Source organism: Lepidochelys kempii, chromosome 11 (genome assembly GCF_965140285.1).
Source record: "Lepidochelys kempii isolate rLepKem1 chromosome 11, rLepKem1.hap1, whole genome shotgun sequence".
Taxonomy (NCBI): Eukaryota; Metazoa; Chordata; order Testudines; family Cheloniidae; genus Lepidochelys; species Lepidochelys kempii.
In genome coordinates this window covers 12,073,689-12,094,126 of record NC_136390.1, presented here as the reverse complement: position 1 = coordinate 12,094,126, position 20,438 = coordinate 12,073,689, and the positions used below count along the sequence as shown (strand labels likewise).

Sequence of the window (20,438 nt, the reverse complement as noted above, 5' to 3'; positions counted from 1 at the left end):
TTTTAGTCTTCTTCTTGTTGTTACTCTGACCCAATTAAAGTCACTGTGGTCAATTAAAAGGGCTATTCGGCTGATTGGATTTCGGGGCACACAACACTTAGAAGCCTATGTAGGTTGTCCTAGAAACCAGTGCTAAGTGCAATGGGTTTGTATTGAGTCCTGATTCTAATTTGGAGTCTAGCAAGGTCTTGCGAGCCCATGGGAACAAAATTTGGGAGGGCGAGATTTTTACCCTCTCGTTTGTCTAGGCTGAAAGCACTTGAGCCTCATTGATGATTCAGCCAGTCAGCACAGGTGGCCTCATTAACCTTAAACAAGCCAATTAAGGAAGCACATAAAGGAGGTCTCTCCCTAGTCAGAAGGGAGACAGGTGGATTGCTTTTGGCAGGCTGTTAGTGTCTAGGAGCCAGGACAGTGAGTGCTGGCAGATACTAAATAATCTCTGCTAAAATGGTTTGATTTAAACCACAGCTATTGTTAAAACATATGGAGAGAAATATGGCCACTGACTCTGCATCCTACTAATGTTTTACCTGAGAGCCACAGCAACCTGTGAAAAAAGCCAGAAACCATCGAGAGAGTTTTTATTTCTCTTTCAGTCTTAAACTCCTGGTTAAAGCATCTATAGAGCTGTGCAGACCCAGAGCCCCATCCACATCTCTCCCTACAGGTTAATTTATTTCTCACAATATCAGCAGGTTCAGGTCTAATCAAAAGTCTTGGTGGTTTCATAATCAGAAATCTTCCTTTTTCCCTTCAAAGCAAATCCTGAATCACTTCATCAGCAAATGCTAAAGGAACAAAATGACATCACAAACAATGTTGTTTTAATTCTAACAAACTAGTTTACCTTTTTATCATTATGATCAGTTTAAAATCACACCTAGGGTTGGTCAAAAATAAACATTTTCTGCAACAAAAATTTGAAAGATATGAAAAAAAGTTGCATTTGAAATTAACAAGAAAATTTTTCTTTAAATGAAAAACATCAAATTGAAACAAAAAGTTCAGCTTTGGGGTTCTCCCTCTTTTCTTTTCCTTCTCACTGGAAAAGAGGGTGAAACAACATTTTGATTTGAATCAAAACTTTAATTTGAATGAAAAGTCTTTTATACAAATATTTTTGTATTGTTCTAAAAGCTTTTTTTTTAAACTTAAAAATTTGATCAGCCAGCTCTGTTCACAATCCAACATGTTCCAGAGTATTCCAGAAATGGGTATCTCAGTCTGCTCCAATGAGTTAAGAGTCTCCCTAACCGCAGAGATGGGCCCAAGTGGCAAAATTTGGATCTAAACTTTCTTAAAGTTTAGGAGGATTTTCAATCACTCCCTCTCTAAGAGCAGGATTGAGCTTTGGGAATTAGCAATGCAATAAATGAATTACACAGGGTACATCTAAAGGAAACTACCATTACAGATATGTGGTCCGTGTACCTCTAGATGCGGTCAGGCCTTAACGTGTCAGTATCAAAGGGGTTTTTAGGGAAGCCAGTGACTTCCACCATAATATTGCTTTACCTTTGAGCTTGATTTTTCCAGACTCATGTTGAGGCTTAAAAACTAAACAACTAAAGGCTTCCTCTTTGATTCATCCTGTCAGGCCTAAATTTAGTAAAACTTAATTGCAAGGTTTCAGAGTAGCATGTTAGTCTGTCTCCGTAAAAAGGAAAGGAGTACTTGTGGCACCTTAGAGACTAACAAATTTATCGGAGCATAAGCTTTAAGTGAGCTGTAGCTCACGAAAGCTTATGCTCTAATAAATTTGTTAGTCTCTAAGGTGCCACAAGTACTCCTTTTCTTTTTAATTGCAAGGGTAGCCTTTCATCTTATCTATTTACATTCAATGTCTTCCCCTCAAAGACCATCCAGTAAAGATCTCTGTCTTTAGCCTCTCAGACTTAGAAGTCACTGTTTCTTCAATTAATGTGTAAGACATAAGATGACTGTGTGCTTTTGGGGTAGCAAAGCTTAATGAATTACTGAGGAATGACAGAACTGTTTCACTGTCCAGTTGCTTCCTGTTTAGTGTCCTCTGTTGTGTGCGGTTAGTCAAAACAAAAAAAGCCTTTGGTAAAGGCTTAGTTTGAGCTCTGTGTAATGCATGCCATAAATACATGTTCCCAAAACAATTAAACCTTTCTTCCTATGTCTATTGATTTCCCCATGCTCAGTCACTCTCCCAGAAACTTGGAGAGCTTAAAATTTTCCATCCTTGCCTTAAAACATAAACAGATGCTACCTGTATGAAATGTTAAAACCTACATGCTGCAGTTTAGTTGGACTGTATTTGCCTGTAGAGATTGGAATTTGCTGTGAAGTGTTCTGCAAAAATGTCTTATGTATGACATTAAATAAGAACAAATGATATTCTGATGTATTCATCCTTCAGGCATCTGAAATCAACAAGATGACATTCATAACGGTGAATATCATTCTGGGGCATATTAACAGCAGTGTTGTTATGTAAGTTATGGAGGATAATAGTTCCACTCTAGTTGGCACTGGAAAGGCCTTAGCTGGAGTATTGTGTCCAGTTTCGGGTACCACTCCTTAAGAGATGTGGACAAACTGGGGAAAGTACAGAGGAGAGCAACAAAAATGACACAAGGTTTAGAAAACAATCTATGAGGAAAGGCTAAAAAAATGGGTATGTTTAGTCTTGAGAAAAGTAAACTGAGGGTATGTCTACATTGCATTTTAAAAACCCGTGGCAATGAGCCTCAGAACCTAGATCTCAGATTCAACCTTGTGCTATGGCGCTAAAAGCAGCAGGGTAGATGTTGCAGCTCAGTCTGGAGCTCAGGTTTTGACGCCCACTGTCTCCCAAGGCTTCAGAGCAGAGGTTCCAGCCCAAGCCCAAATGTCTGCACAACTGTTTTCGGCGCCATAGCATGAGCCCCACAAACCTGAATCTGAAGGCCCAAGCTCTGAGACTTGGTGTCGCAGGTTTTAAAATGCACTCTAGGTTTACAGTCTTGAAATACGTTAAGGACTATTATAAAGAGGAGGGTTATCAATTGTTCTCCATGTCCACTGAAGGTAGGACAAGATGTAATCAGCTTAATGTGCAGCAAGGGAGATTTAGGTTAGATATTAGGAACAACTTCTTAACTATAATGATAGTTAAGTAGTAGAATAGGTTACTAAAGAGATTGTGGAATTCCCAGGGGATTGTCCGAGGGAACCAGATTGGGTCCCCTGGCACCCATTGCGGTGTCTGAAGAAGTCAGACCTGGCTAGCTTACCATCAGAGCCTTGAGGTAATATAAATGTATGCAGAGTGTTTGTTATTTTAAAATCTTTTTTCTTTAAATGTTTTGTTCCTACTGCAAAATTAAGAATACTGTAGTTTCAGAAGGCTGTCTGGTCCCTATATTCACCACTAATCACAGACTCCCAAAGGGAAGAACTGCAGATATCCAGCTCAGTCGGACCTGCTGGGTAAGCACAGTTGATACATAGGGCACTGTAGTCCAAGGGCTGCTCTTAGGGTGGGACAATTGTGGAATTCGGCACCAGGCTAAGTAAAGGGAGAAGGTCTACACCTGAGGGGGTGTACTTGGACAGATCAGAAAGGGGAAATAGGTCCAGGTAGCCCTGTAACCATGACAACAACTCACCCACATGAATTCACTCTTCAAATGGACCATCTGTATTTCTCATGAACATCTGTAATCACATCCTCTAGAACAGTGATTTACAAACTTTTCATATTCATGCCCCCCCATCCACATCCCCCCAGAGCCAGGAACGGGGCCGCAGCACCTGGGATGTGGGGGGGAGGGGGGGACTCGGACAGGTGTAAGGGGGCCGAGGCTGGGGGCGGGGCCAGAGCTGGGAACAGAGCCATGGCCAGGGGCCGAGTCGCCCCTGTGGGAGTGGGACCAGGAACCAGGGCCATGGCTGGGGGCAGGCCAGAGCAGAGCTAGGAGCAGAGTGGGGCTGGGTGGCGCTCCCTCCCCATCCCTGATGGGGGCTGGCCTGGGCCCCGCTGCTCCCCCTTGAATGTTCCTCTGTGCCCCTCTAGGGAGGCGTACCCCAGTTTGAGGACTTCCACTCCAGAATGCTGTTTTCACCACTCCTCACTGAAGTAATATCACCTACAACATTTTTTGTTTCCTTCCTTTCTGCTCATCCCCTTTTCACAATATACAAATCAATTTCTGGCTTCCAGTTTGCGCCAATACTGTCAAACCCTTATAAATCCATTACTGATCACAGCACAATGGATCAACTGAGCAAAGCCAAGGTCTTATTATGGTGTATGCCATGAGCAAGTAGCAAAAGCCTCTAGTAGGCCCACTGCTTAAACTGTTTTCATGTGGTCAATTAAGAAAACAATCAAATTCCAATGATGCAGCCACATTGTACCTGCAGCTGTTAGGATTGTGTCTCTGTTTGTTAGGACTGGAAATAGAATCCTCAGGTGCTGTTTATAAAGAATTCATATTTGATACGTATGGTAGCTCACTGGGTTATTGAAAGGAATGAAGAACCAGTTCAGAGAAAATCATAGCCTTCCCCTCCTTCCAATCCTCCAGAAGCAGTTCTAGGACTAACTTTTAGGTGGGACAATCTAACTGGTCTTAGCTGCACCTCAACTCTGTAATTAGGGTTGCCAACTTTCTAATAGTAGAAAACTGAACACCCTTGTGCCGGCCCCTTCTCCAAGGCCCCTCACCTTTCCCGCCCCTTCTCCGAGGCCCCTCCCCTGCTCACTCCATCCCCCCTCCCTCCACTCACTCTCCCCCACCCTCACTCACTTGCTCATTTTCACCAGGCTGGGGAAAGGGGTTGGGCTGTGGGAGGGGGTGAGGGATCCATCTGAGGGTGCGGGCTCTGGGGTGGGGCCATGTATGAGGGGTTTGGGGTGCAGGAGGGGGCTCCAGGCTGGGGCCGAGGGGTTCAGCGTGCGGGAGGAGGCTCAGGACTGGGGCAGGGGGTTGGGGTGCAGGAGGCGGTACGGGGTCTGGAAGGGAGTTTGGGTGTGGGAAGGGGCTCAGGGCTGGTCAGGGGGATGGGGTGCAGGAGGGGGTGAGGGGTGCAGACTCCGGGCAGTGCTTACCCCAGACCGCTCCCGGGAAGGCCGGCATGTCCCTCCGGCTCCGTGCCCTGCCCTGCCCACAGGCATTGCCCCTCAAGCTCCCATTGGCCGCAGCCAGTGGGAGTTGCAGAGCCGGTGCTTGGGGTGGGGGCAGTGCGTGGAGCCTCCATGGCCGCCCCTACACCTAGGATCCGGAGGAACATGTTGCTGCTTCTGGAAGCCGCACAAAGCTGGGTAGGGAACCTGCCTGCACTGCCAACCAGAGTTTTAACGGCCTGGTCAGTGGTGCTGACTGGAGCCACCAGGGACCATTTTTTGACCAGGTGTTCCAGTCAAAAAACGAACACCTGGCAACCCTATCTGTAATCAAGGGCACTTGGAAAGTCTCCATACAGTTCTGACACTGCTGGACTGCACTGTAAGTTCGTGCTGTGTCTGTTTTTGACCCTCCCTATTGGAATGCACACTACTTGGTTACACCCTCCTATTAATGGTCCATCTCACCAATTTGAATGAATGGTTGGGAGACTCAAAGCAATGATATGGGATCACAAAACAGCAGCACTCACAACGTGCTAAGGGTTGGACAAGTACAAAAGGTATGGCTCCTGCCATGAGGAGTTTATTTATACTCCAAAGATCCAATCTTACAATAGGTCGACCTCATTGTAGGATCATGGCCTAGAAAGGGAAGACATATCCACAGACTACGGGAAAGGAAAACAACATACAACTAAATGAGCAGATGAGAATTGACTGTGTACTGATACATTTTTTTTTAATATCAAGATTTGGAGACCATCCCCAATTACTCTATAACTTTGGCATATGCTTCTCACTGGAGTTAACTGTAATATATAAAAATATCTTTGATATAAGAATAATTGAGTGAAGAAAACTAAAAATGACTTTTCTCTTGAGGACGTTTATGCTGATGTATAGACTTCAAATCCAACACTCACACTACCGGTTCTGACAACACTACAAGTGAATTATTTTTGTGAGACTCAAGAATTTTCTCATCTTTCTTTTTCTAAGCAAACATTTTCTCCTTTGTGGTCATGCCATATTCTAGGAACGTGTTCCATTTTAATTAAAAGAATCTAGTAATCAATTCACGTACAGAGATCCGTTTCTCAATCTGTCTCATTACAATGACACAGAGAGAAACTGAACTGTACTTAGACTCCGGACTGAAGAATGATGCTGGTACTATAGTAATAAGATTCTGTAGCCTCATGCATTCCATCTTCAAAAGCCACCGGCAATTATTACCCCTATTCATTGTGTAGAAGACTCTGGAGAAGAAGCTGTAAATTGTGAGCTAGCTATTTAGCTAGCTGTGTCAAGAATGATCACATTTTCATTCAGACAAACTTCAGAGACCAATGAGGCTTTCAGGGAAAAGCTTTCCCAAGTATACCTGTCTGCAGTGAATCACAGTGAGAAACTAAAGAGGAGCATACAAATGTTTGGCAGCAATCCTTTAAATTTCACAAGCCAAGCAGGTTCGGGCCAGGTCAGTACTTAAGGAGTTAGTAATTCAGTGAGTGAAGTTTCCCCTCTGAGTCAGAACTGAACCCAAGCCACAGTGTGGAGTTTCAGGTAAGTAAAACCAAGGTCCAGACCACTTGTCCTATTAAAGATTCCATGAGTTTCCATATGATGCCATGATCATTTCCAAGTGAATAGAAGTTCCAAGTGTTCCAAGGCCCCATAAGGGGCCTGGCTCAATTCCAGCATAATCCCTGTCTGAATCCTCTCGTGCAGGTTCCACTGAACACACTGTTCAATTTCAATTCCTGTCCAAAACAGTTCTGCAGTTGCTGTGCTCTGTTAATTATCATGTTCCACCTTCCAAAGAGGCTGATGATGGGATCCTGCTCTGTAGTTTAAGTACATAAAACCCATTGAGATGTTCAGATAAAACCAGTGTAAGATAAAATGACTGCGTCTCCCAGTTCTACTAGGATAGTCTTGGTTTTTCATTTAGTGTCTTGAGAACTTCTTTTCAAGACACCTGAGATGTCCCAGTTTAACTGTGAGGTTTTCATAATGACAAAAATATTTATTCAAGTCATATTGCTATCCTGGTATAAAATACTTTCTACACCTGCTTCATTGTCATCACACAGTGAGCATGTTTAACGCCAACTATTGATCAAGGCCAATGTTTATCGTGACTTGTCAGGCAATACCATTGCAGTATGAGTCTAATGAGTCAATGTTCTAATCTAATCTAGTCACCATAAACCCCTGCTCTTGTGCCTCTGGGAGCAGAGGGCTGCTGAAGGAGATGTAACTGACAGACTCTCTCTCTGTTGCTTCCCTCCTCTCTGTAGTCAACAGAACCACAGAGAGGAGGGAAGCAAGAATTAGAGGGGTGCAAAAGGAAGAGGGAGAGCTGTTCCAGGTGGAGCTTTTCTCACCCAGGAGAAAAGATCAAAGAAAACAGACAGAATGCAGCACACTGGAATATTTCACAACTGTAAAACTGCTGCTACTAAAATGTCCCTCTGTTATTTTGGAAATATGATCATCTTAGTATAAGATTATCAATCCATACTTCCTCATCCCTCCCACCCCAGCAAGTCCTAACATACTTTGATAGAACCTCAATCCAATCCACGCTGAAAGCACCCCAGCCCAACCTCCTCTAGCTAGCCCATCTGCCCCAGATGTCTGCACATCTGCTGTGCCGAGATTGTTCCTCAGAATGTAGATTTGTAAATCAATGTGTAGTGTCCTCTGGGATCCTTGAGGGTGAAAGGTGCTATATTAATATCTCATCATTATCCTTCACTGGGTTTTCTGAAAGCTGCAGGCTGGAATTAGAAACTGAATACACAGCAGGGCGTAGAGTATGGTGCTTTCTGTAAAATGTGTATAATGCTGTTTACTGGCAAAAAGTCCATAGCAGGATGCCAGATGTGAACCTCCCAAAACTCTGTAGTAATGTAGACCTAGATTAAGACTTTGTCCCTGAGGGCTTATCTTTAGAGTAAGTCCCAATTGGAACTGCTAATTCAAAGATCCCTGAAATTTGGGAACATTTGGGTTCACATCTTAATGGCAATCCTAACTTCATGCCAGGAGTCCATTTGTACTGCCTATTTACCTATCTCCCAGTACATGAGGCATAGTCACGTAGGGCCAGATTCCAATACCCTTACACATGCTGAGTAGGATCTTGTTCTGCAAGTAATCTCATTGAAGTCAGTGGGACTACTCATGGAGCAGAGCATTATTCAATGTCAGTACAGATATCAGAAACTGGCCCTTAAATGTCTGTGCAGTGCTGTGAAGATGTAAAAAGTTGTTGTCTTTGTTACTAATGAGCTCCTCATCTTTTCATTGGCATGATGCTCTGCATCCTCTGAAGAGAAAACAAATGAAAGGATGAACCCACCTGACACAAAGGCCACTTTCTCCTTTAGTATTGGAAGGACATCAGCAGCTTTTAAGCCATCATTTCGAAAAGACCCTGCAAAACAGAGGAGAATAACAATGCCAAATTAGAAGGGATTGGGCCCTGGATACAGCTACCTACACACTCCACTTTGCTCAAATCAAATAACAGAAAGTGCTTTTCTGTCATTTATAGGCTATGAGACAGATTGTAGTAGTTGAGACACAAACAGCATTAGCTTCACCAGCAATTTATTTATAAGGGGAAAGTCAGAAAGCATCCACCCAGACTATCTCACTCTTCAGAGTGCTGTAGGGTCAATAATTTTCAGTCAGAGAATCAATTTTTTCCCCTCTTTCCTTCTATAGGCCAGACTGTGGCTCGCCCTTTGCAGGTGCATAGGAATGGAAGAGTGTGGCCTTCCCCATATATGCCCCTAAGCAAAGCCCAAGTACAAGTGAAGAGGGCACTACAGCGCCTGCACTAATCGAGCATCGTCCCTGGTGACAGATTCACCAAAGGGGTTGGGTTTATGTGGGGCCTGGTCTTTTCCCCTTCAGTATAGCTGGGCTGACCCAAGGGGAGAGTCTGTTGCACCATTTCAAAGGGTAGAGAACCTTGTACAAGTCCTGCAGTTTACATGAACTTTGATGTGCTGTTTATCTTCCCCTGCAGTTTCAGTGACTTCACCCCCTCAAGGAATTTCACCAATAAATCACTGATTTTTCAGTCCCTTGGAAGCACAAGAAGACATGAGTCTCCTACTCTTTCAAAAGACAAGAGCACATTCCTTATATACCATAAGCCAATATGAATGTCCCACTGCAGGCCAGATGCTGCTATTCCATCAGCTGCTGTTGAAAAATGAACGTTTGAAGGACATCTTTGCAGTTGCCATGGTCTACAGAGCAACTGTCATTGCAGAGCGAACACCCATCGCAAAAAGATAGCTGCAATACAACTCTGAATCCGCCACGGTTACATGAACAGAAAAGGTGACAATGTGTACTGAAACACTTTCTTTTTACCTTTAGCCTTTCTCAGACAGACGACATCCACCATTCGTCTGAGAGAAAAGCAGAGCGGGGGATAAACCTCCCTCTTAGAAGCAGCTCTGTTCATTGGCCTGAAATAAGGCGTTTCACTCCAGCTATAACATCTGACTGCCTTGTGTTGTTCAGCACTCTGTGGTTTGTCTTGTCACAGCTGCTGAATGCAGCACCACTCGCGGAGGATTTTTAATTGCCTGAGATTGAATGTGGATGGAAAAAAAGCCCCTCTGAGTATTTTGTCATGTTCCATACATTATTTACACAGCAAAGGCATGGGATCGTTATCCCGGCAAGTCTGTGCAATCAGTAAGAGGTGAACTAGCCTTAGCATATACAATAATACAGCAGGCTACCCACATTTTGCAAGGGCGGAGGTCCTTACTGCAAATTTGCAGACAGCCGAACAACCGCACCTAATCTGTACATATACTATTATTATTACTATTAAAGATAAGTTAGTGTAGCATTCTAAATTTACAGTCTGTATTTGCTTGCGTAATAACCTGCCTTGCATATGTGATCATGTCATCCTCTAGTGGCTGACCCCGTAAGTACAAAAGGCTGCTGTTTGCCATTGCAGAAGTTCTTCTTCAATTCAGCTGGTCGAAAGAGGCCAGCCTGTGTTTGTGGTACTAAATGGCTCATGTTTGATCCATCCTGATAGCAGTGGCATATGTATAGCCTCATAAAACAAATGTATTATGCTAGTTCTTGTATCTTTCTTGATAAAGGAATAGGCACTGCTTGCTGGCTGAGCTCCCCAGAAGAATATAGCAGTAGTTGATTCGATTTGCACTCCTCCTGCACTTACAGGGAGAGGGTTTCCATAACCTGCATCTTAACCCCTTTCAAGGCTATATTTGAATCTTGCATTGCACTTTAAGAACCCTGATTTGTGGAATCCTCTCATGTGCTCACCTTTTGGTACTCACTTCTGATAGCTTCAAGAGCAAATAATTTGCATGTATTTATGAAAATTGAGATAGAAAGGAGAGAGATGATTGATTTACTGCAGGTCTTGGATAATAGTAATTTAGCCTCCGACAAAATTTTAGGATGATTTATGCAGTTATTTACCTAACCCCCTTATTCAATCAGGAATCTGGGGATCAGAGTGGATCACAAGCTAAATATAAGTCAACAGTGTAACACTGTTGCAAAAAAAGCAAACATTATTCTGGGATGTATTAGCAGGAGTGTTGTAAGCAAGACACAAGAAGTAATTCTTCCACTCTACTCCGCACTAATTAGGCCTCAACTGGAGTACTGTGTCCAGTTCTGGGTGCCATATTTCAGGAAGGATGTGGACAAATTAGAGACAGTCCAGAGAAGAGCAACAAAAATGATTAAAGGTCTAGAAAACATGACCTATGAGGGAAGTTGAAAAAAATTTGTTTGTTTAGTCTGGAAAAGAGAAGACTAAGCAGGGACATGATAACAGTTTTCAAGTACATAAAAGGTTGTTACAAGAGGAGGGAGAAAAATTGTTTTTCCTAATCTCTGAGGATAGAACAAGAAGCAATTGGCTTAAATTGCAGCAAGGGAGGGTTAGGTTGGAGATTAGGAAAAACTTCCTAACTGTCAGGGTTAAATTGCCTAGGGAGGTTGTGGAATTTCCATTTGCTCTTAAAAATCTCCAAACACCTGTCAGGGATGATCTAGATAATACTTAGTCCTGTCATGAGGCAGGGGACTGGACTAGATGACTTCTTGAGGTCCCTTCCAGTCCTATGATTCTAAAACAAATCATAAAACAAACCAGAGCAACTGATACATTAGCTGCACATAATCCTTCTTAGGTACAGAAATAGAGCATTGAGCCAAATTTTTCCCTGATACAACACCATTGACTTCACTGGAGGAAGAACTGTACCCAATGTTACCTTGCATATGTTGAGGGAAACAGTGGATCCAGTACTGCAGACTGGCCAGTTTCTGCACCACTGAAGTTAACAGGACCTTTGCCACTAATATCAGTGGGTGCTGACTGGGCACTATGTGAGTAAGGCTGGAGAATTGGGCCATATGTATTAAATGAATAGGGTCTTCTCAGCCTGATGCAAAGCTCCATGGTTCCAGAACAACTTTGAGTGACCTCCCACTGGACCAGCACAGCAGCAATACACTTCATTTCCATGGTGATGGTGCCTGCACCTGACTCAGCCTCGGAACTCACCTGTGGTAGATTCAGACCCTCTTAATGAAGATGTTACAACAGCCTTTACTAAGAGAGCATAGGTGCGACGGAAAGTATGAATGGGCACAACAATGAGGGTTTATAGATGCAGGTGTGTGCATACACTTATAAAACATACTACAGTACTCTTCAGTAGTGGTCAAAAACACCGAAGAGACTGCAAGCCGTGGGCCAACTCATCAGCCAGGGCACCAAATCAAGCTCCCAACAGTATCAAATTTACAGCCCCTTTCTTCAGGGATGGGTTTCTCTCTCAGACACCAAAACAGTCCAACATAAATCATACAGGTAAACCAGGTCCTTTCCCTTGGGCCAGGGTCCTCTGTAGGAGCCCACCCACTCTTTGCAGCTCTCTCGCCCAACAAAGCTGCTTGTTGGTCTTTTACCTAAGAACCTGGGACCAGACTTTTAAAGATAGGGTGCCTAAATACCTTTAAAAACTGGCCCCAGGTGACATGCAGGCCATCACCTGATCCCTGGCCTCAAACCTGTCACCTAGGAGGCAGCTAATTAGTCACAGGTAACAACTCCTCTTAAAAAGCCAGCCCACCCTGTGGCAAAATACTACTGTAAATTGTATTGTTTTGGACCACTACTGTATTATATTGTAGTCTTTTTCTAATAAGGGTTGCAGGGGAGGGGTATGTATGTGTTTAAAGGGAAAGTAGAGGATCAAATAAGATAAAAGGCAGCCCAAAAATCAACAGCAACCCAGCCTCAGAGAGGAACTGGCCCAGCAAATATGCTTTCTCTAGTTTATAATTTATAAACATGCCCATTCTTATTATTTTTAGATTAGAACATTTTCATACCAACTACCAGCTGTTTCTAATACATTGGTTTCTGATGTGTTTGTTTCTATTTCCAAATGCAATGTCCTCTGTGCATGACAGTGTATAATTTTTCCTATGGAATCCTGTGTATACAAACCCCAGGTCTGATTAATACATAAAACATGGCACCAATAATACTTTTCATCCAACTACACACATCTTTACCCTCACTCTGCCTCCTAAGAATGGAGCTAGCCATTGGCAAATGGTTGGGAGGAAGGACAGAATTGTGGTAAAAGTACAGCTCTGCACTGAAAAAAGACTGTAAAAAGGTACTCCCTAGATCAGCAGATCTGCTGACTTTAAGGGCAAAATACAAATTCTCTCTGTTCTTTTCTCTTATTATTCCTTCAGGACCAAGACAGATAAAAGTGAGCTAGATTCCAATCCTTCTGCATCATCAGTGGAACTGTTTGCTCATTTCCAGTCACTAATTCACCAATTATGAACGGGAATGGGACTACACCACAATATCTCTCCTGCTCTTTTGATCTGTAGATCTCAAATCACAGTACAAAGAAGGTTAAGTATTGTTGTCCCAGTTTTACACATGGGAAAACTGAGGAACAGCCAATGAAGTGGCATGCCCAAGATCACCCACCAGGATGGAGCAGACTCAGATAGATTCCAGGTTTCCTGAGTCTTAGTCTAGTGCCCCAGCCATTGCACTACAAGTGTCAGTGAAGCATAATTAGTCCCGCCAAACCCTTTATTATTAGTGACGGTGTGAGAAGATCAGGTTTACAGGGTTGGCAGTTAGAAAAATTCTTCTTGTAAACTGAGCCCATTTGATATGGAGTCACTGAGAAATGACAAACATGGAACTAATCCCATAATGCTATTTTTACATAGTCACTTTTCACATCAGAACAACACTTCAAAGCAGTCATTTACCCACCTCAAGTTATCTGAATGGGAGATCTAGTTTTAGGTGGGGCACAGTAACCCAGACACCATATGATTGAGGAAGGGAGCTTGAGGAATGTTCCCACAAAAGAACAGTCAGTGAAACATAGCAAATTCAAACCAATAAAAGGAAATACTTTTTTCCACACAATGCATAAATTAGCCTGTGCAACTCATTGCCACATGATATTGAAGTCAGAAGCTCAGCTGGATTCAAAAAGATTGGACATTTACATGGATAACAAGAATATCCAGGGTTATAGTAGAAAAGATTAATAATATACACAAGAGCTTTGGAAGGGATATAAACCCTCAAGCTTGGGGTGTAAGCCAAACTCTAATAGTTAGAGTTAGTACAGTAAACTATCCCTGGAGACAGGTTACCCCATAACTGCCTACTTCAGGATTTCTTTCTCTGAAGCACATAGCTTTGGCCACTGTTGGAGACAGGATACTGGACTTGATGGACCAGTGGTATGATCCAGTCTGGCTGTTCCTAGAAATGATTTAACTCTAATCTGGAAAATGCAGTATTCTCTCAATTTCAAATAAAGATCAGCTGTTAGAAAAGCCGTGGAAATAGTTTATACATAGAACGAGTATGTGTCTGAAAAAAGAGGGCATATTGTCAAAGCACTGCATGGGGTTACAGTCATGTGACTTTGATGGGAGTTACTCGTCTAAAACTCCATGCAATGTTTTAGGAAAGTAACCCCACATTTTTAAATAGTTCTCAGAACAGATTTTACCACTTAAGGAACTTTGGCATTAAATTGGGCCAAACCCATCCCTTGTGTAACTTCACTGAAGTCTATGAATTATGGTGGGATGAATCTGGGTCACATTGACTTTGTTCCTTCTTTTCTTCACTAAGGCCCCTCCTAGAATCTTTTTCTGGTTTTTTTAATAATTTTTTCTTCCGAATTTTTGAGTCTGTTTTCCTTCATCCTTCTTTTGGTCCTAAATCTCTGTTGATTTTATTATTGCTTGTCTTACAGCAGCACCTAGTTGCACTAAATAATATCAGTGCTAGGCACTGTACAAACACATAGTAAGAAACAGTCCCTGCTGCAAACATCTTACAATGGAAACAGCCAAGACAGATTAAGGGTGGGAGAAAGGAAGTATTATTTTTCCCGTTTTACAGATGGGGAATTGAGACACAGAGAAATTAAGTAACTGGCCCAAGATCAGACATGAAGTCTGTCTAGAGCTGGGACTAGAACCCATATCTCTTGAGTCCTAGCCCAATGTCTTAACCACAAGACCTTCCCCTTTCTATGTTCTTGGAGAATGCTATAGTTCTTTCTTCTCTAAATGCTTTCCCTTTTCTTTTTCATATTTTCCCCTCTCTCCATTACTTTTTTTTTCCAGTATTTTTGCCCGTTTTCATTTATTATACTCATTTTAATTCTTTTTTGTTCCTTATTACACCCTGTTCTCTTTCTGTCTTAAGTAGGGTTGCCAACTTTCTAATAGCAGAAAACCGAACACTGTTGCCCCACCCCTGCCCCAAACCCCCGCTTCTCTGAGGCCCTGCCCCTTCTCACTCCATCACCCCTCCCTCTATCACTTGCTCTCCCCAACCCTCACTCACTCACCCATTTTTACCAGGCTAGGGCAGGGAGTTGGGATGCGGAGGGGTGTGAGGGCTCCAGCTGGGGGTGTGGGCTCTGGGGTGGGGCCAGAGATGAGGGGTTCAGGATGTAGGAGGGAAGTCTGGGCTGCGGCAGGGGGATGAGGTGCAGGAGGGGGTGAGGGCTCCATCTGGGGGTGCAGGTTCTGGAGTGGGGCCGGGGATGAGGGGTTGGGGGTGCAGGAGGGGGCTGTGGGCTGGGGCACACAGGGCAGGAATGGCGTGCGGAGCCCCCTTAGCCATCCCCGAGCCAGAGGGACATGCTGGCTGCCTCCTGGGAGCCAAAAGGAGCTGGGCAGGGAATCTGCCAGCCCCACTGCTCTGCCAATCGGACTTTTAATGGCCCAGTCAGCGGTGCTGACCGGAGCCAGCAGGGTCCCTTTTCGACCGGGTGTTCTGATCGAAAACCGGACACCCGGCAACCCTACTCTTGAGCTCTCTTGGTCCTTCCTGGTTTCCCATAATGCACTCCATTTCCTCCTTTGGTTCATATAACCACATCCCCTCCCGTCTTAACCTTCTGTGGCAATTAAAAACATTAAAGTTTGTAAAGGGCTTTGAGATCCTTGGATGGAAGGCAAGAAAGCGATGTCATGTACTATTATTATAAATTATATTTATTGTTCAAACCCTGCAGAGTAAAAGCAAATCCTGCCCTAGCAGGGTCAGTGAGGCGGAGCCAAGACAGTGCCTGATGGGCTCTCTGCCACCAGGAATATGCTGGTTTTAGACAGATTTGTTCAGAACCAGACAGGGGATTGTGTGGTAGAGCACATATTGCTGAAGAGAAGCAACATGTGCTTCCGACCTGTGTTTGCAGGCACCATCTGGCTGAGACAAGTGGTGTGAATACGCCCCCTGTCTGTTGACCACACCTCTTGTGAATGTATTGCAAAAGAGGAGTGCATTACTCCTTTTCTGTTTACTCAGGAGCAAGAGGGTCTTCCCCTCCCTTTCCCCCACCTGGTGCCCAGATGGTAAGATTTTGCCCAAACCAAGGTCATTCCTAGACTAGGTAGGATCTCATTTTCCATTCTCATTCTGTTGAGGGAGTTAAAAAAGGAAAGAAATGAATCAAATCTAAAGACAGAAAGGCATGATTAATCTGTAAAAATCATTATTGAGTTCGGAGTATTACTGAAGCTTAACACCAGGATCTACAAACTTCAGCAAGAGCCGAGATTATTATGCTACTTAATAACCAATTAAGAAAGTAAAATAATATCTGTGAAGTTCACAATAATCAGTAACCACTACAGATTTTCAGGTTAGAAGGCAGTGAGGCCAGGGCAAAAGGCAGATTGAATGAAACCAAAGCAACAAGGATAGAAAAGTAGCGGTCTTCTACTTTCCATTGTTTGCCTTCTCAATCAATAGGATCTAATTTAGTGTTCCTGCCATATGTTGTCTCTTTCCTAAATGAATTTGTGTTCAAGTGAATGGGCTGCTTGAATTCAACACACACTGAACAGGAGATGTGACCAAAGTGAGCAATGTTCATCTGGGGAGCACAAAAGAACCAAAACCCAACATTACAGGTATTTTCCATGGAACTGTAGTTTGCCTGGACTGTACTACTTACACTTCACAGAACAGGAGCTAGAATCTGCTTTCAGTTACACTAGTGCAAATGCAAATAACTCCTTTGTCCTCAATGGACTTGCACTGCTGTAACACCAATGTAACTGAGGACCCAATTCAGCAAAGCATTTAAGCACGTGCTTAAATCCCATTGACCTCAAAGTGCACAAGTTCTTTGTTGTATAGAATGTACTTTGTTGTATAGAATGAAGAGAGGGAAGAGCATCTTTGCCAGCAGGCTGGCTAACCTAGTGAGGAGGGCTTTAAACTAGGTTCACCGGGGGAAGGAGACCAAAGCCCTGAGGTAAGTGGGAAAGCGGGATACCGGGAGGAAGCACAGGCAGGAATGTCTGTGAGGGGAGGGCTCCTGCCTCATACTGGCAATGAGGGGCGATCAACAGGTTATCTCAAGTGCTTATATACAAATGCACAAAGCCTTGGAAACAAGCAGGGAGAACTGGAGGTCCTGGTGATGTCAAGGAACTATGACGTGATCGGAATAACAGAGACTTGGTGGGATAACTCATATGACTGGAGTACTGTCATGGATGGTTATAAACTGTTCAGGAAGGACAGGCAGGGCAGAAAAGGTGGGGGAGTAGCACTGTATGTAAGGGAGCAGTATGACTGCTCAGAGCTCCGGTACGAAACTGCAGAAAAACCTGAGTGTCTCTGGATTAAGTTTAGAAGTGTGTGCAACAAGAGTGATGTAGTGGTGGGAGTCTGCTATAGACCACCGGACCAGGGGGATGAGGTGGATGAGGCTTTCTTCCGGCAGCTCACGGAAGCTACTAGATCGCATGCCCTGATTCTCATGGGTGACTTTAATTTTCCTGATATCTGCTGGGAGAGCAATACAGCGGTGCATAGACAATCCAGGAAGTTTTTGGAAAGCGTAGGGGACAATTTCCTGGCGCAAGTGCTAGAGGAGCCAACTAGGGGGGGTGCTTTTCTTGACCTGCTGCTCACAAACCGGGTAGAATTAGTGGGGGAAGCAAAAGTGGATGGGAATCTGGGAGGCAGTGACCATGAGTTGGTTGAGTTCAGGATCCTGACGCAGGGAACAAAGGTAAGCAGCAGGATACCGACCCTGGACTTCAGGAAAGCAGACTTCGACTCCCTCAGGGAACGGATGGCCAGGATCCCCTGGGGGACTAACTTGAAGGGGAAAGGAGTCCAGGAGAGCTGGCTGTATTTCAAGGAAACCCTGTTGAGGTTACAGGGACAAACCATCCCGATGAGTCGAAAGAATAGTAAATATGGCAGGCGACCAACTTGGCTTAATGGTGAAATCCTAGCGGATCTTAAACATAAAAAAGAAGCTTACAAGAAGTGGAAGGTTGGACATATGACCAGGGAAGAGTATAAAAATATTGCTCGGGCATGTAGGAATGTTATCAGGAGGGCCAAATCGCACCTGGAGCTGCAGCTAGCCAGAGATGTCAAGAGTAACAAGAAGGGTTTCTTCAGGTATGTTGGCAACAAGAAGAAAGCCAAGGAATGTGTGGGCCCCTTACTGAATGAGGGAGGCAACCTAGTGACAGAGGATGTGGAAAAAGCTAATGTACTCAATGCTTTTTTTGCCTCTGTTTTCACTAACAAGGTCAGCTCCCAGACTGCTGCGCTGGGCATCACAAAATGCGGAAGAGATGGCCAGCCCTCTGTGGAGATAGAGGCGGTTAGGGACTATTTAGAAAAGCTGGACGTGCACAAGTCCATGGGGCCGGACGAGTTGCATCCGAGAGTGCTGAAGGAATTGGCGGCTGTGATTGCAGAGCCACTGGCCATTATCTTTGAAAACTCGTGGCGAACCGGGGAAGTCCCGGATGACTGGAAAAAGGCTAATGTAGTGCCAATCTTTAAAAAAGGGAAGAAGGAAGATCCTGGGAACTACAGGCCAGTCAGCCTCACCTCAGTCCCTGGAAAAATCATGGAGCAGGTCCTCAAAGAATCAATCCTGAAGCACTTGCATGAGAGGAAAGTGATCAGGAACAGCCAGCATGGATTCACCAAGGGAAGGTCATGCCTGACTAATCTAATCGCCTTTTATGATGAGATTACTGGTTCTGTGGATGAAGGGAAAGCAGTGGATGTATTGTTTCTTGACTTTAGCAAAGCTTTTGACACGGTCTCCCATAGTATTCTTGTCAGCAAGTTAAGGAAGTATGGGCTGGATGAATGCACTATAAGGTGGGTAGAAAGCTGGCTAAATTGTCGGGCTCAATGGGTAGTGATCAATGGCTCCATGTCTAGTTGGCAGCCGGTATCAAGTGGAGTGCCCCAAGGGTCGGTCCTGGGGCCGGTTTTATTCAATATCTTCATAAATGATCTGGAGGATGGTGTGGATTGCACTCTCAGCAAATTTGCGGATGATACTAAACTGGGAGGAGTGGTAGATACGCTGGAGGGGAGGGATAGGATACAGAAGGACCTAGACCAATTGGAAGATTGGGCCAAAAGGAATCTGATGAGGTTCAATAAGGATAAGTGCAGGGTCCTGCACTTAGGACGGAAGAACCCAATGCACAGCTACAGACTAGGGACCGAATGGCTAGGCAGCAGTTCTGCAGAAAAGGACCTAGGGGTGACAGTGGACGAGAAGCTGGATATGAGTCAGCAGTGTGCCCTTGTTGCCAAGAAGGCCAATGGCATTTTGGGATGTATAAGTAGGGGCATAGCGAGCAGATCGAGGGACGTGATCGTTCCCCTCTATTCGACATTGGTGAGGCCTCATCTGGAGTACTGTGTCCAGTTTTGGGCCCCACACTTCAAGAAGGATGTGGATAAATTGGAGAGAGTCCAGCGAAGGGCAACAAAAATGATTAGGGGACTGGAACACATGAGTTATGAGGAGAGGCTGAGGGAGCTGGGATTGTTTAGCCTGCAGAAGAGAAGAATGAGGGGGGATTTGATAGCTGCTTTCAACTACCTGAAAGGGGGTTCCAAAGAGGATGGCTCTAGACTGTTCTCAATGGTAGCAGATGACAGAACGAGGAGTAATGGTCTCAAGTTGCAGTGGGGGAGGTTTAGATTGGATATTAGGAAAAACTTTTTCACTAAGAGGGTGGTGAAACACTGGAATGCGTTACCTAGGGAGGTGGTAGAATCTCCTTCCTTAGAGGTTTTTAAGGTCAGGCTTGACAAAGCCCTGGCTGGGATGATTTAACTGGGAATTGGTCCTGCTTTGAGCAGGGGGTTGGACTAGATGACCTTCTGGGGTCCCTTCCAACCCTGATATTCTATGATTCTATGATTCTACTTTAGTATGTGTTTGAAGTTAAACATATACCTCAGTCCTGCATGGAACTGGGACCTGACAGTTGACTCTAGCTCTCAGTACATTATGAATTTGAACTGTAACACTTCCCCTAGTACTATACTGAGTAAATCTTTGTATGCTGCTAGGCATAGTGTACACATACACATGCAATATAGTCTAAACTGTGTCCTAGTGAACTTTTTAAAGAGTTCAGTCACAAGAACCATGGAAACCAAACAGACAGTATGCACAGCAGACTAATACCACTGGTCCATATGCCAAACAATTTATCCCAGCCAAGACAAAGGTTATATTCATCTTACACTTGAATTTATTCTAAAATGAAAAGATGAATATCCTTTTATATGTATTACTTAGACCCAATCCAAAACTAATATTTTGTTATGTTTCCCCATTCTATCCTTCCTTCTATTAATTATACAACATGACTGCTTTCTGCAACATCCCCTCAGCCGGAGCTATTTGATAACAATACTCAGCCCTTCAAAGCTCTGCCAATA

The 20,438-nt window shown here is 44.0% G+C and overlaps 1 protein-coding gene across 2 annotated transcripts in view; it reads right to left on the bottom strand.

Annotated features, from left to right (window-relative positions):
• Positions 1–20,438, bottom strand: part of KALRN (kalirin RhoGEF kinase) — a 637,223-nt gene that overhangs the window by 391,531 nt on the left and 225,254 nt on the right. For both annotated transcript variants that reach the window (XM_073305148.2, XM_073305146.2), the window contains exon 2: positions 8,454–8,528. In XM_073305148.2, the coding sequence (XP_073161249.1) occupies positions 8,454–8,528 (75 nt within the window). The remainder of the gene's footprint in view (positions 1–8,453; positions 8,529–20,438) is intronic.